General features: G+C 37.3%; 3 protein-coding genes across 3 annotated transcripts; 2 read left to right on the top strand and 1 right to left on the bottom strand.

Moving 5' to 3' along the window:
• Positions 1 to 555: 555 nt before the first annotated feature.
• Positions 556 to 11536, bottom strand: slc5a6b (solute carrier family 5 member 6). Its single transcript, XM_042500890.1, has 15 exons — positions 11097 to 11536; positions 10943 to 11008; positions 9747 to 9798; positions 9585 to 9652; positions 9076 to 9230; positions 8535 to 8675; positions 6436 to 6565; positions 6014 to 6102; positions 4942 to 5054; positions 4554 to 4624; positions 4383 to 4469; positions 3399 to 3571; positions 3213 to 3319; positions 2004 to 2125; positions 556 to 1254 (listed from the first exon to the last, which is right to left on the bottom strand). Exons 1-15 carry the CDS (start codon positions 11442 to 11444, stop codon positions 1111 to 1113), a joined length of 1866 nt encoding a protein of 621 aa, XP_042356824.1. The 5' UTR covers positions 11445 to 11536; the 3' UTR covers positions 556 to 1110.
• A 3772-nt stretch (positions 11537 to 15308) lies between these two features.
• Positions 15309 to 18644, top strand: cenpo (centromere protein O). The gene is made up of 6 exons (XM_042500891.1): positions 15309 to 15455; positions 15640 to 15791; positions 16619 to 16775; positions 16934 to 17205; positions 17537 to 17696; positions 18446 to 18644. Exons 1-6 carry the CDS (start codon positions 15434 to 15436, stop codon positions 18553 to 18555), a joined length of 873 nt encoding a protein of 290 aa, XP_042356825.1. The 5' UTR covers positions 15309 to 15433; the 3' UTR covers positions 18556 to 18644.
• Positions 18645 to 20537: 1893 nt separating this feature from the next.
• On the top strand, positions 20538 to 25257 carry tp53i3 (tumor protein p53 inducible protein 3). Its single transcript, XM_042501093.1, has 7 exons — positions 20538 to 20625; positions 21761 to 21836; positions 21961 to 22134; positions 22243 to 22510; positions 23231 to 23443; positions 24703 to 24899; positions 25025 to 25257. The coding sequence occupies exons 2-7, from the start codon at positions 21783 to 21785 to the stop codon at positions 25211 to 25213; spliced, it is 1095 nt and encodes a 364-aa protein (XP_042357027.1). The 5' UTR covers positions 20538 to 20625; positions 21761 to 21782; the 3' UTR covers positions 25214 to 25257.
• The last annotated feature ends 491 nt before the right edge of the window (positions 25258 to 25748 follow it).

Here is a 25748-nt window from a genome sequence, read left to right as displayed (position 1 = left end):
CCTCACACAAATGAGAATGACATAAGGTCACAGTTGCCTCTGACCAGAGTTCAAGTGGACGTTTGTGCCAAATTTGAAAAAAATAAATAAAATCCCTCAAGACCTTCTTCATATATTGCAATCGCAAAAATGAGAAAGACAAGGTCACAGTGACCTTGACCTTTGACCACCAAAATCTAATCAGTTCATTGATGACTCAGAGCGGACATTTGTGCCAACTTCAAATTAACTACGTGTTCACAAGAATGAGAACGACAAGCAGACAACCCAAAAACCTTCAGCCACAGCTATCGCCAGCATGAAGGCTATAAATATTACCTTTTTGGACTTTTAGGGCTCTGTAGAATTTTGATAAAAACTCACATTTGTTTGAAACGAAATAAAGAGCCTCTATGCTTAACTTTATGACCCAATTTGTCATTCCACACCTCGAGTTTGTCAGCTGGCTTTGTGAAGTATTTCACAGGGTCAGTGATAATGCTCCCTAAATGGGTGCTTAGATTAGATTAGATATTTACCAAAATATGTAAATAAGAAGGACAAAACAATACAAAAAAAGATAAATACAAAATCTTTAATCTTTTTTAGAAAACGATTTGTTTAGTGTCACAGCTGCAATATAGACAATTGTCAGTCATACATTCTTAAAAAGTGAGGCACCATCATCTCACCAGAACCTTTCATACAGCTGCAGAAGTACTAAATAATCGTCAAATATAGAATCAAAACCGGTATAAAACAATGTTTTTACTCTTAAGTTCAAAAGCCTTCAAATAAGTCTCATTAAACAGTATGTTGCATTATTTTTTCACATATACAAACTGAAGGGACTGACCAAATGTAAATGAATGATCAAGCACCAGAAGTTGACAAATACTGAATGTTAATCAAACTTGTCTGCAAAATTATATTTCGAGTCTTTTCTAGAGAAAATGAAATTCACATTGACTAAACTTTGTTTAGCTTTGACCTCACTGCAGCATTTTACAGTGCAAATTCACATTACGTCCATCTTAAAGCAAAGGCAACAAAATTAACAAAAAAACTTTTTTGTCCGAGCGCTTTGTGCAAAGACTTCACCGTTTTCCAGTCAGACATGAAACTGTGATATTACACAGATGTTTCATGTTCCACTAAAGGTGTGTGAACTTCAGGGAGAAATCTGTCCGTCTCTTCAAGTGACGGTCCGTCCTCTTGTGGGAAGGCCAGTCCGTTACTTTCTTTGTGTTGTGGAGGCCTTCGTTGTGCTGACAGCTAAGAGAACAGTTAAAAAGAGAATTAAAAGGTAAATACAGAAGGACTGATTTTGTAACACAGGAGGAAGCATGTAATGACAACATCAGGCTATGAAGATGCTGTATTAGAGGCGGCTCTTATGCTGCATTTATGTGACGTCAGAAGGTCGAAGTTTCCAAGTTGGGAAGTCGATCCGAACTTTTTTGTGTTCACGTGCTGAAAGGTAGTAAAGTTGGAAAACCTTGGAAGCTACGAAGAATATGGATGGCATTTTAATGCTTCTTCAACCAGAGGCTGATAGCTGTTTTCAGTTTATTTACATTTTTAAAAACTTTTATTTTTTATATATTATGTTTTTATATATTTTTGTATTCAATCTGTTTCATGGACAGCAGTTAACATTAATACCATTCCATGCTCCACTTTACATGTGTTAAAAATTTGATATTTAAAACCTGAATTAATAAAAAAAAAAAGTCTTAACACTGACCAAACATTCACTTTTGCCTGCCATGTTTCTGGATTTATGAGTCGACAACCCGTGTTATAAAAATAACATTGTTATCAATGTTAGTATATTCGCCAGGCATGCATAAAAGTTTGCTTGCTTGCAATAGCTAATAGATGCATATACTAAAATGTGTAACTACTAAAAGTAAATGAAATATACTAGGAACAAAATAGCAAAATATTTCAATTTTTTACTGTCAATTGTTGACACTGTTTCCATACTTTCCACCATCTCTGCTGCCCTAACCGACACTGACCGTGTGTCCCAGTGGAGTCACACAGCAGAGCTTTTTTTTGAGGCGTTCAGGTAGAAAACAAAGCAGTTTCCGTAACAAGGGATAGATTGTTCCTGGTGTAACATCCTCTTCTTTCATAGGGCCTAAAAAGAAAACAAGCATAATTAAACATTTTAAAATTTAATTGTAAATTTAAAGACAGCATGTGTAGATGTAAGCAATGTATTAATCAAAAATCGCTCTCCTGCCTCCAACTAGTTCTGAGTGCAGCATCTCGGCTTCTACCTGGTTTTAACATAACATCCCCCAAATCCTGACCTCCCTTCATTGCCTCCCTGCTCACTTTAGAATTGATGTCAAGATTTTAGTGATCACTTTCAAAGCTTGTTTGGGTCTAGCCTCAAGCTACGTAACAGAATTGATGACCCCTTAGGAGCAGTTCGCAGCCTTGGATCCTTCTGGCCGTCCAAAAGTCGAGGCTTGAATCTAAAGGTGATCGTGCCTTCGCCATCAGGGCCCCTTGGCTTTGAACGACCCGAGGAGATAATTCTGGCAGAATAAGTGACGTCTTTTAAATCAACCTTACAACCCATTTATAGGACTTCATTTTATGGTATGTCTTCTATCTTTTTTTACTGTATTTACTGACTTTTTTAACAAATAACTTAATGCATTACAATCAACTCAAACATCTAGACCCATACACATATATACAGTAAACAAACAAAAAACAACAAAGAAAACAAACAGGGGTAAAATAAAATAATAATCGTAAAAATGAAACCGTTTTTTGGGGGGGAGATGCTACAGAACGCTAAAGGACCACTCTGATTCTTCCCAGAAGATGTGATGTGGCTGAAATTATCAATAAAATTACATCTTCTATTTTAATTAACATAGTTTTGCTTGCCTTTTAATGTATTCTTTTTTCCTGTCTTTATCGTGTTTAATTATTTTTATTTGTACTACTATTTCTGTGTTTAATGCTGATATTCTTTAAATTGTATTTACTCTTCTTGGTATGGGCTTTTATTGTTATTTTTGTTTTGTCAGTTGGTTCTCTTTTGTTTGATTCTACTTTAAATTTTGTCTGGCCTTAGTTCGGTGTTATTGCTTAGCTCTTACAGTTATGTCACCTCTGCAAGAAAACCTTTCTTGCTTCTGCTTTGCCTAATTTGTCAAAGCACTCTGTAAACTCTGTTTTTAAAGGTGCTATATGAATAAAGTTACCTGTGAGGAAGCTGATGATGAGGCCTGTGACAATGACTGTGACGCAGCTGAATGCGCTGTACCACATGTAGGACAGAGAATAAAATCTCCTCAGTCCAGAGGGTCGGCTGAAGAACAGAGAGATAATTAACTTGTTAAATGGTGACAGTAAAAACAAAAAACACATTGTGCCGTCTGTCTGCGTACCTCAGAGTGACGTTGCTGAGTGCAGTGTGAATGGCAGCAGTCGTGTTGTCAGACAGCAGGACGGCTCTGCATTCGGGCGGCAGCGGTCTCGTGCCGGAGCTGCGAGTGACGATGCTTCCGATGCCGACCCAGAAAGCCATAGCAAGACCAGCTCCCAGACCTGTCACCGCCCCCTGATGACAGGAAAACAAGATCTTTACACACATACAGACGATAACTGATCTTAGCTATCTCACTAAAGTTGCCGGAGGTTTATATTGTCACTTCAGGAGATAAAAGAGGAGCAAAAGTGGCATCTTTGAAAATTTTTAGTGTTTTAATCAGCTTCCACTTTCACCTAAATGTCATATGCACTGTATTGATAAATCTGTCAATTGTTATATTGTATGTTGTCCGAAACAGGTCTCTCTTGAGACTTTGTGTCTCAGTAAGATTACTTGTGTAAATAAAGGTTGAATAAAAGAAAAAAATAAAGATGATGTAGGATAAAACAGACAGACTTAATCACAAGGTTACTTTGTTACAGGGATGATTTCTATTGGATTACATTTATTAATAAAAATAAAGTAAAGTGTAGTTCAGAATCTCACACAAGGTCCAAAATGAGTCTGAGGGATCCCAAAATGTTTGCATTCATAACCCCTTGTTCATACATACAAACTGGATAAAACAGGATGCTGCCCGGTTGAAGGAAAACTTCATCCCCCAATGACAAAAAGCCTGTATCTACAAAGTGAAACACGTTATGATTCAATGAAGCGCTATGAGTCTTCCAAATTAAGGACCGCGACCACCAGCTGGGCTGCATTTCCTGCTGTGACAGTTCCACCAAAGTCAGTTTCAGAAAACTTTGTCTGTTGTGACAGAAAATCTTGACTCAACGCAAAGCGCAAAACAAACTCAGACAATAAACATACGGCATTTATTCCTAAAATTTTTCTTAACTAACTGCACGACAGATATCATTGATGTGGTTCGACTTACAGTGGAGTTTGCCCACGGGAAAAACATCCCGAGACAAAACACACCAAGAATAGGACCGCCAACCATCCCGAAGATTTTCAAAGCCACCTGGAGTTCAATGATAAAATACAGTCAGTCCAAATTTAGTGAGAACTGTTGGTTATCAATGGAATCGACCACCTGCGAGCTCACCTGTAGAACTGAATCACCCATCAGGTGAGTGAGAAAGGCCATGACCAGACACAGCAGCCCGTAGGACATAGCTGACAGAGACGACATGAGATAAACTTCAGTCTAACGTGAAAAAAACACCTGTGCTGTAATTTATGCATCAGCTGTATTGATATGTATTGTGTCTGCTCCATTTATGTTTATTATAACTGCTTGTTGTTTTATTATATTTTCACATTAGTGAGAGAATTACCTATTGGATTTCAGTGTATTTCAATATATTTTGTTTGTTATTATCTACTTGTTTTATCTAATTGAGTGTGCTAATAAAATGAAAAAAAATAATATAAAGCCAACATTATTATGCAGCTGTGTGTCGTTCTGTTGTGATGAGCGTCAAAGAGCTCACCTAAAGCTTTGGACAGCAGGGTCGCTTTTGCCTCCGACATGGCGGGGAAATGCGGTTTGATGAGATCTTCCATTGTCACAGTGGCCAAAGAGTTAAAAGCAGAAGAGATGGTGCTGTGCAGGAAAAGGCAAAAAATATATAATTTTAATATCATAACTGTCATCTTTGAAATACATGCACACAATCAAAAAAGGTTTAACTATCAAATGTAAATTATTTCACCTTCTGAACTCATTCAAACTACCACATTGTTGCAGTTTCAGATTCAATGTCAAAGATAGGAAAAATATTTTATTTGAATATTGCTGCATTAAAAATGTTTATATTACACCCAGACGAGCAAGAAGGGAACGGGCAGCTTTGAATAAAATCTTTCTCACAAACTGCGATTACAGATTACAGATGCACTGCACATTTTCCTGTTTAAGGATAACCAGGACTGTGAAAAAATTGATGTGGATTTAATTTATAACGAATCATACATTATGATATCAACAGTCCTGCAGTAAATCCCACCATGATGAAAGTTATGACGTTCAGTGTTTGTAGAAAGTTGCAGATTGATTGTGCACTGCATTGTGCATTGGGTGTACACGTGTAGTACTAAAGTGGAACATCATCTAAATCAAATATTCCAATATATTATTCCCATATTTATAATAAATTATATAATATTGGATAATAATAAATATTATAATATTGGAAATATAATATTTCCAATATATTTAATATATTACTTATCAAAACATGAGCTACTCACTCTGTCATTTGTTTGTTTGTTTTCTGTTTTATACCAAAATGATCTTTATTCTGTTGCAGGATTATCAGCTCTGAAACAGCAAATGTTGGCCCTCTTTTAATGAAACAAATGTACAGCAGAAAACTGCGGGTACGGTCATTTCCATGCAAAGTTCTGCATTTATCAACGTGGACGGGAGCGGAGGCTCCCTCAAAGCGTTCTTGAAATATCGTTCCTGAAAATGGGACAGCCAAACTCATAATGCCGCTGATCCACAGTTATTGTCGGAACGGAGGCATAAAAATGGATCAATAGTTGTGGGAAGTCCTGTACCTGAGAGCTGCACTGAATAAACACGCAACAAACAGTCCAGGTAGTCCAGGGAGACCTTGCAGCATATCCATCACAAAATAGATCACCATCTGTGGAAAACACATCATAAAAAACAAACTATCAGTTTGATTAGCAAATTTATCTTAGTCACCAGAAATAAAATGCAAATCTGACAGCACATGCACATCATGAGCCTAATTTGAGTTCGCTGCTGTGGTTAAATCTATATACCCTGGAGGGTTTTTACATATCTCTGCACAAACTTAGCTTCCATCCTTCACACTGATCTGCTAAGATCAAGAAAACAGAAGACGCAGAAAAACAAAATTCATATTTCACAAGACATGACACAGATGATTTGGATGATAACAGCACCAAAAAGAGGAAATTGCACAATTGCAATTGAACACACTGAATCTCACCGCATCTCTTGAAGTGGTGCTCAGCTTGTCAGAGTGATCCTCACCACAGTAACGTGCAAACATGACCAGTCCCATCACACAGCTCAGAGCCAGAGCCAGCTGCAGGGAGGGAAACACCATGTAGCAAGACCTGCAGAGAGGAAGGAACACAGTCAAAGTGGTTTTGTTCTGCTAAAAAACGTCCCAAAGAGTGCCTGTTAATTAATACTTCAAAATTTGAAAAAAATTAAACAGATACATCGCTCGGTATTTATTTAACAAAAACACCCACATTAAACATTAAAATAAGGATCCCTTACATTAGTACTAAACGTAATATAATATATATAACGTAATATTTTTTTGCCATATTAATAGTATGGCAGTATGGATATTGGAGCGCACAGACAATCTCTGCCCTCGAAGACTAAACATGTTGACCATGAACTGTTAATAAGGATGGACAATGTGACAGTACCCCCAAAGTGTAGCTTTTCAATCTTGATCGCCCCCTGGTGTCTGTATGCAGTATAGCTATTAAAGCCCGCATCTCCACGTTTCACAATGGGACACAGGCCAAACTAATAACTCAAAATATACGCCACATACATTTTTTTAAAGAAGGTTTCTGTCACTTAAGGTAGCTCTCATCATCCTGATGTTTCTTCAAGTGTTTTTATGATAAGGTTTGATTTTAATGAGTTATTCAATTCTACAAAAAGGGGATTTTCCACAATGAGTAATAGCTGTGACAGCCAATACGTGCGCTCATGTTCAATAGGGCTGCTCGTGACTGGTCAAACAGGTGTTTTGGCAGGAACTCCCTCCACTGTGTAGATCAGTATAGCGCAGACTCCAGCTCCAAATGACGTGACCCGTGCAAGCTGGCAGCGGCGGTATCTGGGATATTTTAGCTTCACTTAAGCATCTTTACATACAGTCTATGGTGATGACAGAGAACACATCATAGGACATAAGACTGAAGCCCACAAGAGCTCCGTCCACAAGTCCAAAGGGTGGACACACTGATTCAGCTCATGACTCCATGCTAAATTTAAGCCTCTTGGAGCAACAACTGTTGCCATCAAAGAGTGGGGAAATTCTTGTGAATCGACTGACCAACCGACTGATCTATAGAAGTGCTGGTTGCAGCTAAATAACAGTACTTTGAAGAGTCTACGGGCATGCAAGTGGCTCTGCGTGGCTGCACCTCAACACAGAGGTGCACAAATTACACAAACAAGTTGTTAACACAGTGGAAGATGACAAAAATGACAATTTCAGTCATAAACAAAAGTACTGTGCAAACTCTGATTTTGACCTGATAAGAGAACAAGATGAAAAGTCAGGGGAGCATGTGAATTAATTTGCTTACCTTCAATATTATTTACAATGCAAACACAAAGAGCAAAGTGTTTCGGACCATAAGTCACACTAAAGGCTGGAAAGAATTCACAAACAGAAACCTGTTGTACCTGTTAATGATCCACACAGTATAGTCAACAAAAAACGTGTAGGTACAGTCTGTTTCTGTCTCGTTTCCTGTTATAGTCAGAGAGCTAAAAGATGTTTAGGCTTATTAATTTCCTGTTACATTTAAATGCTCTATCACAATTAATAAATTATTAGATAATAATTAATTTAATACTTTGTGGTTGTGATTGTGGTTTGTTAAGTTGCTCTGATGCAAATCATAGAGATTTATAGCAAGAAAAAAGCACTAGTACAAAGTGTGTAAAAATATAAAATAGAAACATAAACAAGTAGAACTACTAAGTAAATATTTAAAAATATAAGTATGTATAATGTGATGAGCATGTAAAGTGTGCAAGAATATAAAATAGAAACAATTAGCACTTCTATGTAAATATTTAAAAACATAAGTATGTATAATGTGCTGAGTATGTAAAGTGTGTAAATATATAACATATAAAAGAAACAAAGTAATAAACCATTAGCAAGAGTATGTTAGTATTTAAAATTATAAATATGCATATGTGCCAAGTATGTAAAATATATAACTGTGTCCAAAGCTAAAATGCAATGTATAAAACTAGTATGTTAGTTAAGTTCATAGTAAAAAAAACTAACATCAAATTGCAAAACTGCAGTCTGCGTACCTGACAGCCTCTTTTTCTGTGCGCGCACTGAGATATCTCTGGACCTGAGCCTGGTTCACTCCGTACAGGGACAGCATGAGAAAGACCCCGCCGACCCCCAGAGTCCAGAAGGTGTGTCTCTCTGTAGGATCCGGGTTCAGGCTGCACACAAGAGAGAAAAAACAATATAGAGACAAACTCTGATTCTTCAGAAGAAACCTTCACAGATTTACAGTCACTGTGGTTGAAAGAGTAGTTGGCGCAGAGAAAAAAGTGCACTGAAGTGGAAGGATATCAATTATTTATCAAAACTGCTCAAGACATTAGCTGCTGTGTTGTTGTGAGAGTTAAAACCTGCAGCTGTTTGGTTGTTGATGTACTTTAACTGTATGAGAGGAAATAACTCTGCATAACAGCAGATGGCGGTCGTCTGAATTCGTCTGAAGGCTTTTTGAGTGAAGGACTGATATCAGCATCTACAGGACAGATTCCTCTGATGCATTTGTGATTTCCTCATCCTGCTGCTCGTCATTCTCCCGCAGACGCTAAAGTACGGACTCACTCGAGGGCAGAGATGCGGTTTCCTTCATGAACTCTCCTCCAGACTTCAGACACTCCTCCAGCCTGCAGCACCCCCACCACGATGACAGCCAGCTGCCCCGCAAACATCACAACAGTCTGAAAGACGTCTGTCCAGATCACCGCCTTCAAACCACCCTGTCAGGAGCCGACACACACATTAGGAATTCATCTAAAGAATGCGTATATATTCTTTATTTAAATATTAGACATGAGTGTCAGTAACCCTTTATATAAAAGCATGATATCTCTAAAAATAATCATGCGCCTTTTTCGTATGAATGCCCATTTTCTTAGTAATTCTGTGGATTTTTATGCGGTGTTTATTTTTTGGGGGGGCAGATGAAGTCACTTCTGAGCTGTCAACGGAGACATGACACCTCACACAAGGCCTGTTATGATCGCACGACAGGAGGAGTTGGAAAAATTCAAATGTTCGGGTTACTGGTGCGCTGAATTAAAATGACATTGACAAATGACTTAATAACTCACTATTGTTGTGTACAAAGTGCACACTAGTCCAGTGGCCAGCACTGTTCCCCACAATTCAAATCCAGTAACTGAAAGAAAAGACAGCAGCGCAGTGAACCACAGATTTGTTAAAAAACACACAGCCACATGTGAAATATATCAATTTTCTTACTATTTTCTTACCTGCATTAAGTGCAAAGGCAGGAGTATACACACACACTCCCATATAGACAACCTGCAGAGTAAGAGACAAATCAGACACTATACACTTCATTAAAGGAGGATGTTAAATTATTTTTCATTGGGATGAACCAATCTTATCCACTGGACTGGTATCAGACCTTATTAAAGCAATAAAACACCAACTTGTAATTTTTACACTTTAACATTAAAACAAACAAGATATAACGTGTTAATTAATGAGCTTTAGAGGCGCTGGTAGGTGGATTTTGTTACCTTTGGACAGAGCCAGGCAAACTGTTTCCTCCTGTTTCCTGTATTCATGCTAAGCTGAGCAGCTGCAGCTTCATATTTAGAGTACAAACGTGAGAGTGATATTGATTTTCTCAAATATATATTTTGGGAAATTCTTGGTCAAAATTCTGTGTTTCTGCTGTCAGTTACCTTCCATATAAAAACAATCCCCATTACCTCCATGCAGCAGGGAACACAGATTTTAAATTTGGGGAAAAGAGAGCACTGGTATCAGATCATCACTAATATATAAGCTATAAGCAATATTGTGGGGGCGATTTTGGCCATTTTATTTCTGATGATTATGTATGTATGTTGTATGACTGATATGCTTTTAACTCATTCAGTCCTTCATTACATGGGTATCTTTGAATAAGCACAAATTTAGTCCTAAAAAAACATGAAACAGTCTGTATTATAACCTTTTTTCACATTAAAATACTTGTTTTATTCAAGTAACTGCTTCAAGAGGCTTTTCACCATACATATAATAACCCCCCCTCTTAAACTTTCATATTGCTTTGAAAACAACAAATTTCTCCTTCAAACAACTGTATTGTTTTTCTTGACAAAAACTCCTTTCACGTGTTGACAGTGAGTTTACTGTATCCTGTCATCCTGACGGCATCACGGGAAGATCTCTGTGTGTCTCATACACATTTTATACTGTGCCTGGAACAGCTTTTTAGCCTGCACAAAATCAATCTGACACAAAAATGTTCGCCACGCCATCAGTGAATGTCATCGTATTTGCTGGTGGGCCGATGGCAGTCAACAAGGGGAATATCGTCCGATGTTCAGTTAGTAAATCGGTGCATTCCTACATAATTCCCAGCCTTAGTTCTTGGGAGAGAAAAACTTAGATTGGTGCATCCCAGTTTTATTATGTGAAGTGCTGCACCTACTGTCTGAAAGATGAAGGTCAAAGTTCCACAGATGCGTACTGCTTTGCTGAAGCGCAGCTCAAGATACTGTAAAACAAAACAACACGATAGGTCATCAAGGACAAACACCATAAATGTGAACTGATTTAAACCCAGTAAAACTGCGTCATGATACCTGATAAGCGCTGGAGAGTCGCAGTCTGTACAACACAGGAATGAAAACATGAGCAGGAATGAGGAGGCCCAGGACGTAGGCACAGCCCATGAACCAGTACTGAGTACCGTGGGTGTAGATTTCCGCCGGTACGCCTATAATCGCCACAGCGGACTGGAATGAGGCGATGAGTGACAGTGAGACAGGAAGACAGCTCATGCTCCTGTCCGCCATCAAGAACTCCTGAGTGGTGCGCTGACGCCCACCTGAGAGAGCGTGATACAGCCCGATGCCCATAGAGGCGGCGAGCAAGACTGCAAATATAACATAGTCTACAACAGTGAAGTGCTTCTGGTTGGACGGGTCCATGATGATTGTCTTCAAGTCTCAGTTGGAGAAGGTTCGGTTCTCCTGTGGACGCACATTCAGATGAATGGGAAACGTCTTTGTCCACACCCATCAGTCAGGAAAGTGCAGCAGCCTTGAAGAAAGGAAAAGGAAAACACTGATTGAACACGTGTGCGTGCGTGTGTGTGTGTGTGTGTGTGTGTGTGTGTGTGTGTGAGAGAGTGAGACAGAGATTAAACTCTGCTGGCATGTTGAGGCCTGATGTATGACAAACAAATCACTTTGCTTGATGGGCAAAGATAGAAACCTGGGTCAGGGTTAAGAAACATTTTTACAAATTACATTTTAAATCACAACCTTTTAATGTGCATATTTAAGGCAACGGGTCTCAGATAATGATGTTAAGGAGTTTTTTGAGGGCTCTTTTCCAGAAAGTAACAGCTGTGAAAGTTGTGACAGGATGTCAAAGACATATGAGAAGCAGTTTGATGCTTGACCAAGCTATTAAATTCACAACCTTTATGGAATTAGGTCACTGATAAAACACACACACACACACACACACACACACACACACACACACACACACACAGACACACAGACACACACACACACACACACACCAAAAACTCAGGAAACACTATCATAAGGTGAAGAAAAAGCAGAAGCAGGAAAAAAACCTATAGACAGAAAGATTAAATAAATACAGAAAATGATAATAGTAATAATAATAGATAAAGAAGTAACATAAATTGAATGATAACAGCACAAATAAAATGATAAATAAATAAAAAAGAAAATAAGATAAACCAAACAGTAAAACGGACTAAAATGCATAAACCTACATAAATAGTAAATGGATAAATAGCTTAAGTTGAATTAAAAGAGTTTGCTTTCAAAAATATCCACCCCCTCAGCTGCCTTATTGAAATTAAAACCTCCAAATGAGCATATTAAAGGCATTAGGTCACTGATAATGATGTTAAGGGATGTTTTCCGCAAATTAACAGCTGTGAAAGTTGTGACAGGATGTCCATGCCACGCAGGAGCTGGTTTGAAGGCAATATTTTAGAGAAATCAGCAACTGGATTTTAAATGAGTAATACAAGGAACATATTTTGTGCAAAGTTAGACATGTTTTTGGATTTTTCTGAACATATTTTCAACAACACAAAACAATATATATTTAAAACTTTTCCAAACATTCTATTAATTCCAAAGTATTTTCCAGGCCTGGAAAAAAGGCCTAATTTTTCTAATGTCATAGCTTTTCTAGGAATTTCATGACTTTTGGCTCCTTTCCCAAATATATATATATTTATATATATATTTGAATATATTTATATATATATAGACAAGATGTGAAATCACTAAACGTGAGCTGATTGCTGCAGAAAAGAAATGTAACTTGAGAGAACATCTAGTCTTTGGACGAACCGAGGTCACACAAACTCTGTGTCAACTTTCCCCCGCCTGAGCTGATCCAAAAATACTGGCTACTGGTTTGAAAATGGGAGGTTCAGCCAGGAGGTGACCTGCTACTCTGCCATCTACTGCCTCTGTGTGGACTGCAGCACAAAGACAAACAGCTGCAACCAGTCTCTGACCGCTCTGAAGGTCAAAGCAACAAATGTGTCTGGATTTCAAAAGTTTCCACTTTTACTGCCTGTTATATCAGAGACAATAAAAAATGACTTAGAAATATTTCTAACTAAAAATTTTGCAGTCATTGTTCTTTGTTTTTGCACACAAAAACCTTCCTTTAATCATATTATAAATCTACTAGGACGCAATAATTAGAGATTATCAAATAATGCAGAAAATAATCAACAACTGATTTTGTAATCACGTTTCTTTCAAGTTATTTTTCAAGCAAAAACACCAAATATTTGCTGTTTCCACTTTCTCAAATGTGAAGATGTGCTCCTTTTCTTTGTCTTGTGTGATAATAATCTGAATATGTTTAGGTTTTAAACGGTTAGTTGATAAAATCAAGGAATTCAAAGATTTTCCTTGTATTGTGATCAGCAGTTTCAACTTTTTGCTGAAATTTTAAATACAGAATGATTAATCGCAGAAAAAATCTGTTGTTCTGGAGTAAAAATGTATCATCACACTTCCACATGCTAGGGCGGCAACTAACGGTTATTTTCACTGCTGAGTAACGTCACTGTTATTATTCAAATTAACCCTTTGAAACCCTTATTGACATAAGCTTTCTTGTGCTGCCTTCAGGCGCCAAGCATTTAAAACTTTTAAACATTAGCAAATTGTTTGATTTCTTTAAAAAAAAAATAAAGTGAAATGTTCCACAAACTGAAAAAAATCTCTAAAATGTGATTAGAAAATGACCTGTAAATTAGCTTACAAAGACAGAAAGAAAGAAAAGAGACAGACATTTTTAAAAGAAAATTAACAAATAATTATGGAAAAAAATCAATAAAACTGTTTCTAACTTTTTATAATTAAATATTTAAAATAATTGTGTGTGTGTGTTATTTATATATATATATATATTTATCTTATTTTGGCACTTATTACAAGCCATTTACATTTCATTTCACTGTAACTTTTACTAATTTGGGGGTCACTTCTTGCTTATTGCCTTCTTTCCATAAAGAAAATAGTTAAAAAATTCCCTTTGCATTTTCCCAGGGCTTATTTTGGCATCCTCAAATGGCTTGTTTTGGTATAGTTTACAGTGATATAAAACAGAGAAACTCAGAGAATCCTGTAATTTGAGAGGAGGGAACCCGTAGATGATTCATATTTCTACTTGAAAAAAATCTCAAAAGTATTATATTAATTATCAAAATAATTGATGATTAATTTTCTGCCAATAAATTAAGTTCTAGGTCTTCGACAGGGGGTCCTCAGAATTACTTTGAATTATTATTGTTTGATCATTTTTTTAAGTTTTGTTTTTCCCCCAAAAATTAAAATGACTGAAAACACATACACTATAAATACATATATTGTACATATATACCACACACCATGTGTGTATTTCAGTTATCCTTTGCATCCATTAACCATGTACATATGGTACAAGTATATAGTGCATATAGATTTTAAACATATGTATTTCTATTATTTATTTATGTTATATTATATTTACTTACTCATTTTTTAAAAATCTTATTTAATTTGTATTTTCTAATATTTTATTCTTTAATTGCACTCAAGTCCTTTTTTGCATTTTTCTCTGCCTCTGACTCTTAATTTGCTGTAAAGTGTGAATTTTCAGTGAGGGATTAATACATTATTTTATTTTTAAATTAATTAATTCAATGCCTTTCCATACTTTTAAGGACCCACAGGAACCCAGTTGAATGTATGAATTCCTGGATCAATATGTTTAATGCATACATTTACAGTTTAAACTCTACTCATATTTTACTCCTTGAAACTACTTACCCTACTTCATATCAAGAGACACAAGACTCAGAATACAGGATGACCCTCAAATCTGCAACAGCTGCTTAATTGGATTTTAAATGACGAAGTTCAAACAGAAGTTAATCTAAAATTAATATCACGTGACTGGAAATGTAGTGAAGTGAGACAGGTATGGACATGACATGACTCACCTCTGCACAGCTCACTGTTATAATCCGGGTGAGGCTCATGGTGAGGCACCATGCTGCTGACTGGGACATTCAAGATCGTTACGTTACTTAAAAAAACTTATCTGTGTATTAATACATAAACTTCACTCAAAACAACATGCTCACTGACTACACGATGAACTATCATGTTTTGCGTCTCTTCTGCTGGGCTGATAAAACGTTAAACTGACCTACCAGCTGGCTAATCTCTCGGTCTACGCGCTCCATGTGATCACAAATTGTTTTGATTTCTCTTCCGGGGTTGAGGACGTGATGGGCGTGGCTACAAACGATGACGCAAAAGCCGCGAAAATCAAAACTATCTGCAACTTGTGGCGACTGTTTTCATCCGAGTTACCAGCTTCATTTTTAACACAAAACATTAAAAACACTTACGGGAACATGGAGGGAGAGTCTACCAAAGGTAACTCGGACTGTAGAAACGCGAATTTACCGTTACAGTTAGCAAGCGATCTGTAAACTATCTAGGAGCAGTTTGTTGTGATGCTACATTAGCTTAATGCTAACTGAAAGTAGCTCTGACAGTTTATGAGCTGACTTTTGTTTCTGTCGTTTGAGAGTAAAGCTAATAGTTTCGTCTTTCGCAGGTGTTTTGAGTCACCTGAGTCTGCTGGAAGTTCAGGCACGAAGCCGTAAAAGTCATCCTCCGCAGCCGAGACTTGTGAAGGAGCTGCAGGCTAAAGCTAAAGCGCTGATGGTTCAGAGAGAGCAGCTGAAGGCGGAGATAGAGACACACAAGGTGGGGTGACGAGCCGGACTCACACCGTTTATTTACACTAATAATTATGATTTCATGGTTATGTGACATGTCTTTGTTTTTCTGAAATTCATAGATGTAAAAGGCTATCTTTTAAGACATGGAAAAATGCCCAGTTGACTATATTCATAATTATACATTAAAAATTATTTTACAGAATTATTGTAATTTTTAAGTATTATTTGGGAGGGGGATCATTTCTCACTTTGTATATTTTTTTTGCTAGTTTTACTTTCTTTTTTTTGGCATTTTTTAAAGGTATTTTTCTTGTACTTTTCACAGATTTCTTGCTAACCCCTGGGTAGTTTCTTCTTTTATTTATTTCTTTTTTTCTTTTTTTGCTCATTACCTTTTTCCGATGTTTTTGACAAAATGAGGGCCAATTTGCACAGGTCTCAAAAAGTTAAGTTAATAATTTGATTATGTTATCAGCTTTAATGAGCAGCAGTTTTTCACGTCATTTTTATTTATGTATTTAGTTTAATAAACATTTTTTTTATTTTCTCATTTTAAATTATGGTTTGTTAAAGTCACTCTGATGCATGATATGTATTAAAAGTATACATTTTTGGCAGGGTCACAGTGATTTATCTGCTATCTATGAATATCTGCACAGATCCGTAGAGCAAAAATGACAGATCTGCACAGCTGCAGATACATTTTCAGCCAAACATAAGCTGATGTAATGTTACAGGCTGTCAGAGTGACGCCGAGGCCTGAGACTGATATTTTGAAGTGCGTGCTATTTAATGTTCTTCCACCAATGAGGATTTGAACGACCTCTTGTTGGTTGCACCGTCCTGCCACAGAATCTCCAGAAACTCAGGAAATCTATGGAAAAACAGTGTACAAATGAGGAAGAAGAGGACGAGGAAATGGATGAAGACTCTGAGAACTCGCAGCTATTGCGATTGATGGCCAAACACTCACAACTGAAAGACCTCCTGAACGCTCATCACGTCATCGGTGGGTGGCTGTATTGTTTTGTTTTCACATGATATTCACCTGTTTATTATATATTTGACAGTGAGATGTTTTCATTAGTGCCATACAATGATATAAATATATCTTATATAACTCATATTCTTTATCAGTATGTCCCAATCCTCGCTCTTGTCACTCAGGTGGGTACAACGTCATAAAGACCCGTCAAGGTAAAGGACTGTGCGTGTCTGTGGCTACGGCCTATGAGGGCGTCTACTTAGAAACCTACAACCTGGAGATGGACCTGAAGCCAACGCTGAGGATCAGTCGTCACAACATCCCTCCGTTCATCCCTTTAAACAGTCTGGCTGAGCAGAGCAACATGCAGACTGACATACGGACTCTTCTGGACCCCCTCAGCCAACATCTCAATGCCTTCGCAGGTCGCAAGCAGCAGCTGAAGCTCGTTAAGGTGCCAGACTTTAATTTTTTTTGTTTTGTTTTGTTTTGTTTTGTGTGTGTGTGTGTGTGTGTGTGTGTGTGTGTTAAATAACATCTCACAAAAGATGTCACAGAGCAGTTTGTCAGTAGCTATGGCTGCTGTGAGCTCAAATATAAGACATTTAAAGACAGATCATCGGCAAAATGCAAAATATCGACTGTGATAATCATCCTGGCCGATAATCTGTTGAATCCTATCAGTTTCAGTAAAATATTGGGATACCAGTATTTGACATTCTCCATATTGCCCAGCCCTGTTTGGTATATTAACACAGTGACTCTGTCCTCATGCTGGTTCGTAGGAACTCCATAAGTCAGTGGAGGTGATGGAGAGTAATGTTTTGTGTTCATTACTGGTGCTGATGTTCACGGTGCCGAGAGAGAAGACGGCTGTTCTCTGCTCGCTGGAGTACAGCGACCACACCAGGTGTCTTCCCACAAGAGTTCACTTTGAAAGTGAAGGTAGGATTTTTATATTGCAGAGGTAGTTTTACTTTCTCACGGTTAGAGTTTACTGTTGAGGTAAAGAGGTAATATGTATGCAAACAAGGGGTCGACCGACATTGTTTTTTAAAGGCTAATACTGATTATAAGTACTTAATGTGACCAGTAACTGATATCTGAAACCAATATACATTTACAAAAAAAATCATATAATTCTGTTGAAATTTTGAATTAGGAATATAACTAATCTTTAAATACCTTTACAAATGTTTAATCAAAACTGATGTTACCTGCTATTTTTTGTAAATAAAGTTCAGTGAAAATTGAAATTAAGAAATGAATGAATAAAAATATCTCCCTGAGGTTCCTCCCATGCTGACACTTTATTTGCATGTATTGCAGACTGCCTTCCCTGGTGTTGATTGAGTGTAATATGCACACTTTTTCATTGATTTATTTTATCGACAATCATTAAAATAATACAGATAATTAGCAAAATGCCAAATATCGCCCTTAAAATCAGCCAGGTCAATAATCTGTCAACCCCTAATGCAAACTATTGTCTTCAATATTTCTTGCTCTGAAGAAGAGCATGCTATATTTAGTCTTGTTTGTATTCAGGATTTTCTTTCAAATTAAAAGAGCATCTTGTAGTTTGTCAAAGGCTTGCTGTAGGATGTGTGTGCAGCAAATATCAAGCTTAAAATATATGGAAATGGCAATATTATGAACTTACATTTCGTCTTAATATTTACTTTTTTTTGCAGACAAGGAGCTTCCTGATTCTCCAGAGTGGAGGAAAAACTGCAGCCTGCTGTCGGAAACTCCTGTGCACAAAGCTTTGACAGCCATGAGGAAGATGGGGAATATTGTGTAATTTATTCAAAAATATAATTACATTTTTCTACATTTTAGTTGAAAAATATGTACATTCTTATTGTTTATAATAAAACACTGCTACTTAAAGTCTTTTTTCCCCCTTGATGTTGCAAACATTGAGGTATGAAACTGAGTAGACTCCAGACTTTCCAGTTCCTCTACGGGGGTTTCACTTGTATTTCCACGTTTCTTTTGTCTTTGAGCTTTTCTATGAATGCTGCCACCCTCTTGTGTAAAGTTTCCCTCTGAAACTGTCTCAGACGCTCCAGTTCGTCTCGGGCTTTCTGCCGTTGCCTGGCCAGTTCCTTTTCTGAAATCGAGTCAATCGCCGCAATGTTTTTCATCTGCATGAGCGACACGCTGCTCTGGATGTTTCCTCTGCGCCTCACTGAGCTCTGGGGTTTGACTGACGGTGGCGGTGCTGATATCGACCGATGCTGCTCCACCGGTTCACATCCTTTATCGTGACACTGGGATTTGCTGGAGTATGATCTCATGCCGTCTGACGTTTGGCCAACGCGTTCTTCGATTTCCCTCATGGCGATGTTGACTGTAGCTTTCGGCTCAACCACTTTCACCATCAGCACTTTCCTCTGTTCTTTCATCAGCGAGTCTCGTCTTTGCTGGAGCATTTTGCGAGTGTACCTGAACTGTTTGTCCAACATGTTCAGTTTGTGCTGGAGTTCCCTGTCCTCCTTTTGGTTCAGCACTCGCAGATCTCTCTGCAGCAAAGCAGCTCCTCTGAAACTATGATCCATCACAAACAGGAGGGCTGGAGATAGAAATATGTTTTTAAACCAACTTCTTTCACAAATCCACTTTTTTCTGTTAAAATCAAAGCAAAGCACATAGTTTTCTTACCTGATTTCTATCCCCCAGTGCATTGTTGTACAGTGTTGCTGCCATGGCTGTCTCATTGTATGGAATATAATAGCCTGTTATATGTGAGGAGAGGTGGAGAGGATTGTTGGCCATTGTGAACTGTCACATTCCTTAAAGAGATTGAATTTCAAGTTGTCGTGCAGTCATGGATCTTCTTGCAGGATACACAATAAATAACAAAGACTCACTTTGTTTACAGAACTTCCAGAACATGTTTTCATGTTACATGTTTTCTCTTATTTTATGCAGCTTAAATACTTAAAATTAGAAGAATCAAAGTGGAAAAGTGCTATTTTCACACATGACCATTTACTATTACATTTTTAGGATTTTAGCAATACCAAAGTTGCAAAATGTTAACTTGGACACAAAAACTGCAAATGTACAAAAAACATTTTTCATCTTGGTGATTAATTTAACTGTTGAGTTACACTTTCTCATCATTATCTCTAAATCATGATCTACACAATGTTTAATCTCTGCCAAACCATTTTATTAGTTCAAACACAAATTAATCTGCAACAATTTTGATAACTAATTATTATACTGATTTAAGCAAACTATGATAGTAAACAGTATCTTTGCATTTAGGCACCGCTGGTTGGGCAAAACAAGACATTTAACGATGTTGACATGATCTCTGGGAATTTATAATGGGAATCTCTTATCGGGGGCCCCCACAACTCTGGAATACACTGAATGTAGAGATGAGATCATACACATCTGTGTACACTTAAAAACGAATCCATTTTTATTATGGATTTTTTAAAATTAAATAAGTTCCCAATACTGCATGTTAATGTGTATATGTGTGGTGAATGATGTATGCAAAGTAAATATTTATCTATATGTTTTTTGGACTGTTTACTGACATTTAATTGAAGGATATGACAATCTAAAAATGTTAATTGTTGTTATTTGCAGCCACTTTCTTCACACTGCCAGAATGTGATGTTGAGTTAACCCCTTTATTTTAACGTTAATAGTCATATTTAAGTAATATAGAAATAATAATCTATTGTGCAGTATCTCTTTAACTTCCCATGTCATGTGCCAGAGAGCCTGCCCCTCTCGTGGTTTGACGCCTCTCGCGGTAAACCGGAGTCCTGTCTGCATGATGGCTAAACTAAACTTCCCCAAAACTCACCCAGACTCCTCCAAGTTGCTTAACTGTTGACATCGCTGTGTAAGTTAATTTTTTAAATGCTTGAACATAATTTAAAGGTTAACAGAGGGTTAACGCCCATTTACTGTATAATTATCAGCTAAACTGTATTTTAAACTGGTGCATGTTCTAATCCTACTTTAATATAAATGAGTGCATACATTGTATCACTTTAAACACCTAAAGATACTTTCGTGTTAAAGTTTAAATGTTTTGACGTTACGTAAGGGGTCTTTACAGTATAACGTAATCGTGGAAGTTCAATGACCCTCCGTCAAATCAGCACTTTACTTTTGCAACTGCTTCCCCTCCCTCCTCTTCTTCCTTTTTTCTTCTTCCCATAAAAAGTTTTTTTGTTCACACTCATGTTAAGTAGACGGTTAGCTACCAGGGCTAGTAACATTTTATTCTGCACTGATATGGGAAGCTGAATGGCCCAAAATTCATCCACATGTGGTTTTAATGTTCATGCTTTAAAGCAGTGGTTTTCAATAATGTAAACTACTTTTAAGTTTTGGGGTTTTTTGTCATCCATGTACCCTGCCTATATAAAGAGGTACAATACAGTGCTGTGCCATCAATGTCTAATTTACAAAAAAAACATCAACAACAACAACTGAACTAACTGAAAAACAGCTAAATAATACATTTCATTTGTTCATCTTTAAATTTATGGCAAAAATGATTACATGTCTTTTTTTGGGGGGGAAAGAAGTAATTCCAACAGAATGCAATGCACTTGTATAGAGGTGGATTTTTAAAAAAAAAATATGGTCAAATTGAACTTTAATTGAAATTAAAGTCTCTGCATGACTAGACACCACAAGATGTAAGAGAGAGACATTATGCATGCATTATCAGGGTTGTTTGGGTCAACAAAAAAATGTTTAGATTTGTTTAATTTTAGAAGTTTTTGCACCCAAAGGTTGGTTTAATGTATTGTTTTAAGACAAAGAAAAATGCTGTAAAGCTTATTTTTTTTGTCTATTATTTGTCATCTATAACCAGAGATCTTTTAGTATAGTATATTATTATTATACCTTAATGTGGTTACTATTATTATTGTTAGTGAAGATAGGATTCAGTTTTTGTAAGAATTATAGTTGTTGCTTATAAGTCCTACTTAGTGTTTCTTTCATTTTTTATTAAAACACAGTAACCACTGCTGGGACTACCAAATGCATCGCATCCTGCACACTGGAAGATTTTTACTGGGAAACCCCAACCATACAGTGAGTGTTTGGAAAAAAAAAAAAAGTTCTATTGTTTCAGCCAGCAGCCAGGTTTACGCAAGCAAGTAAGGGATTTGTTTTATGAGCTAATTTCAGATTTTCTGCATACTTTTCTTTCTTACAGACTTGGCACAAGTGTTGCTCTAGCTTTGCAAAGATGATGCGTGCAGTGTGTGTTGATGCACCAGGAGGACCAGAGAATTTGCTGCTGCGATCTGTCCCTAGACCTCAGCCCAAACATGGAGAAATCCTAATTAAAGTTCATGCAACTGCCCTCAACCGGGCCGACCTACTGCAGGTACTATACAAATATCGCAGAGCATAAGCGCAGAAAAATCTCCTCGCTTAACATATCTGTTATCCTGCTATGACCTCATGGTGCAGTGCTGGTTTCTGTTTCCCACAGAGGCGAGGACGGTACCCCCCTCCTCCAGGTGAGAGTGACATCATCGGCCTGGAGGTGGCGGGTACTGTGGACACTCTGGGCCCGGGGGTGAAAGGAGGCTGGAGGCTCGATGACCGGGTCATGGCCTTGCTCTCTGGAGGGGGATATGCCGAATATGTTTCTGTACCAGAGGGGCTTCTCATGCCCGTCCCCCAAAATCTCACTCTCTGCCAGGCTGCTGCCATCCCAGAGGCCTGGCTCACCGCCTTTCAGCTGCTCGTTTTCATAGGTACGAACGCCATGTCTGATATTTATGATAGAATATTAATCTTTATTCTTTTAATAAAATTTTATTCCAAGAGCATTTTAGGCACATGTAAGCATTGTTGTTGTATTGTATTGTATTTTTTCATCATCATTTTTATCTAAGTGGTTCTCCTTTTTCATTAATGTAATATAGGTAATTTTGTTTGATAATTGCTATAAAAATAAAGAAATAATATTAACAAATAAAATAATAGCACATCTATCTAAACCCTGTACATAAATATATCATCAAACCCCTTACATTTGGTTTAAATCTACATTAAAAAATCTATTTCTGTTTTATTTTATCTTAGTGCTGCTACCTTTTATTATTCTAATAATAGTATGTTTTAATAATTGCTATTTAAGAAAGAAATAATATAATTGATGGTATTGCTAAACCCCACGTATAAATGTATAAATAAACCTCTGAAATTTGGTTAGATACTGCATCATAATAATTAAGAAAAGTTAAGTTGAAGATAAAGAAACAAGAAAGAATTCTACTCCTGTGGTGCTTTTAACAAGGTGAAACTAATACAAAATCATTCAAGTTAATGGTTTATCCAGATAGTTAAGTATTATTTTCTTTTAGGTTCCACTTCCTTTTGTACAACTTTTCCCCTCTTTCTAATAACTAACCAGGATGGAAGTATTTAATACTGCTTTTGTGTTTTGCCGCCTCCTGTCTTCTCCCTCGCAGCTCAGGTGAAGGAGGGTGAAGTGGTTTTGGTTCATGCGGGAGCCAGCGGAGTCGGAACAGCTGCTGTCCAGCTGGTTCGTCTGTTTGGTGCCGTGCCCGTCGTTACTGCAGGGAGCCCCGAAAAACTCAAGTTTGCCAAAAATCTGGGAGCAGCAGCCGGGTTTAACTACAGAGAGGAGAGCTTCGCGCAGGGAGTTCATGATTTTACAGGAGGTGAATTGTGTCGACAGTCACTGTTCTGCAGGAGACAGGACTGATCTTTGATAATAACCTGTCATTAATGCTGAAATGTTTCTGTGTTGTTCTAATTGCACTGATCTATCAAACAGTATATCAGTCTTATATAGATTTCAGCAGCAACAACAGCACCCACTGCTCTTGACAACCACGATTTTCCTTTTTTTCCCCCCAAACTCTTGACATGTAAAATACTTGGTTTGGTATTTGGTAAGCAAAGAGATGTTTAAAGTTGGAAAAACATATTACACTATATGGACAAAAGTATTGGGCCACCTACATGTTACACCTACAGGACATCTGATTTTAAATCCATAGACATTAATATGGAGTTGATCTCCACCCCTTTGCAGCTTCCACTCTTTTGTGTCGATGGGAATTTTTGCCCATTCATCCAGATTTTATACACCTGTGACAATGGGACTGAATGAAATACCTGAATTCAGTGATTAAGAGGCGTGGCCAAATACTTTAGTCCATATAGTGTATAATAGAGCTGACTACAGGTTTAAACTTAAAATGATTACAACATTTTCATACTGTCAACAAATCTCATGAAAAGCCTAAAACCAACAATGTGTTTGTGTTTATCTCAGCACTCTCTAACATCTCTACTCTGTCTTTGGACAAAGATTTTTCTTAAGAAAAGTCACAATTACATTGTTTTTTTTCTTGAAAAAGTTTTAGTAGTTTCCTAAAATAATTGGGCGCTGTAGTTTTTATTGAACAGCACTCAAACTGAAGCATATGTTGGGACTATTTTCAGCTGTGGATTCATACATATTTGTTGCTCTAGTGAGTATTACAGGCAACGAAATGGTGCATTTGGTATTGAGCGAAAATAAACTACAGTACCTGTGTTTATCATCATGAAAAAGAAAGTGTTGTCCAATGCAAGTGTGACTCATTGGTGAGTCAACAATGGAGCTCTGTGGAGTAAGAGAAATCAGGCTTTAGCTACACAAACAGCACTTGTCTAGGCTCAGTTCATTATGTTTTTTGATCTTTTCATGGGATTTGCTGACTGTAAGAAAAATCTAGAATATCACAAGACATACATGCATAGAGAAATCTTGATTATGCTTTAAATAATTCATAGAACTGTGCTATAAAACGTATGAGAATTATAATTAAGAAGTCCAAAGAAAGGGTCAAAAGGTGACATTTAGAAGTCCAGATTAAATATTTGACTCCTGCACAGTTCAATTGTATCACTAATAACTGTAATTACTCAGGAAAGGGAGCAAACGTCATCCTCGACTGCATCGGAGGGAGCAACTGGGAGCAAAATGTGAACTCTTTAGCCACCGACGGCAGATGGGTCCTGTACGGCACCATGGGAGGCAGGTCGGTGGACGGAGATCTTCTGGGAAAACTGCTCTCAAAGCGAGGCCACTTGCTCTGCAGCCTCCTCCGCTCCCGCAGCCTTCAGGTGAGAAACCACACAGAATTAACACACTGTGATTGTGGTGACTCATGTTAACAGAGCTGAAACACGTCTTGTATTTGCACGTCTGTAACTGAACCTGATTCTTGCTTTGCATTTTTTCCCCACAGTACAAAGCAGACCTGGTGAAGGCGTTCTCACACAGAGTTATACCGAATTTTTCCAACCAGCCGGCGTCACTGAGGCCAATCGTCGACAGCACGTTCAACCTGGACGACATCGCAGAAGCTCACAGACACATGGAGGCCAACAAGAACACGGGGAAGATCGTTGTTAATGTGATACCACCAAATCCGTGATTAAGAGCTGCAGTAATATTAATAAAAATGTAACTGCTCTGAAATACATTTGATTTAAAACAGTGTTATTTCAAAGTATTTATCTATAACAAATGTTGATCGTGATTTTAAATATGCTTTATCCACAATTTGTCCAAAGATGATTTTTTTTAGAGTTGTGTTTCTTCTGAGGTGACATAAATAACTACTACTAAATGTTTATTGTCAGTATTGTGTCTGTGAAAGGTATTTAACTTATTTACTGATTCACTTATGGTCGCGCTGGCTATCAAAGAGACCAACTCTAACTCTCCCCTGCATAAAATAATACAAAATAATACTATAACATATTTAACTATATATTTCAGAAACCAATGAAAAGACAGAGCCTCTCTTCTGTCAAATATATTCAAATTTAGATCAACTAATTTGATGAAAGCTCAAGCATGTGCAGTTGTATTATGCAGATAAACAATATCTAATACAAATAAAACGCATAGAATTTAAAAATGACATAAAAATAAAACTTTTTTAATCAGTTTGTAAACATATATTT

This window comes from Plectropomus leopardus, chromosome 14 (assembly GCF_008729295.1).
Source record: "Plectropomus leopardus isolate mb chromosome 14, YSFRI_Pleo_2.0, whole genome shotgun sequence".
Classification (NCBI taxonomy): domain Eukaryota; kingdom Metazoa; phylum Chordata; class Actinopteri; order Perciformes; family Serranidae; genus Plectropomus; species Plectropomus leopardus.
Note: the sequence above shows the minus strand (reverse complement) of the source record. Positions and strands in the feature narration are given on the sequence as shown.

Excerpts from the sequence above, each read along its gene's own strand:
- cenpo (XM_042500891.1), top strand. The coding sequence starts at position 15,434 with ATGGAGGGAGAGTCTACCAAAG. Across the intron at positions 16,776-16,933 it reads GAACGCTCATCACGTCATCG|GTGGGTACAACGTCATAAAG; the intron begins GTGGGTGGCTGT and ends CTTGTCACTCAG. Across the intron at positions 17,697-18,445 it reads AGTTCACTTTGAAAGTGAAG|ACAAGGAGCTTCCTGATTCT; the intron begins GTAGGATTTTTA and ends TTTTTTTTGCAG.
- tp53i3 (XM_042501093.1), top strand. The coding sequence starts at position 21,783 with ATGCATCGCATCCTGCACACTGGAAGATTTTTACTGGGAAACCCCAAC. Across the intron at positions 21,837-21,960 it reads TGGGAAACCCCAACCATACA|ACTTGGCACAAGTGTTGCTC; the intron begins GTGAGTGTTTGG and ends TCTTTCTTACAG. Across the intron at positions 22,135-22,242 it reads ACCGGGCCGACCTACTGCAG|AGGCGAGGACGGTACCCCCC; the intron begins GTACTATACAAA and ends TGTTTCCCACAG.
- slc5a6b (XM_042500890.1), bottom strand. The coding sequence starts at position 11,444 with ATGGACCCGTCCAACCAGAAGCACTTCACTGTTGTAGACTATGTTATA. Across the intron at positions 4,470-4,553 it reads TGGGTGATTCAGTTCTACAG|GTGGCTTTGAAAATCTTCGG; the intron begins GTGAGCTCGCAG and ends ATTGAACTCCAG. Across the intron at positions 3,320-3,398 it reads CTCAGCAACGTCACTCTGAG|CCGACCCTCTGGACTGAGGA; the intron begins GTACGCAGACAG and ends TCTGTTCTTCAG.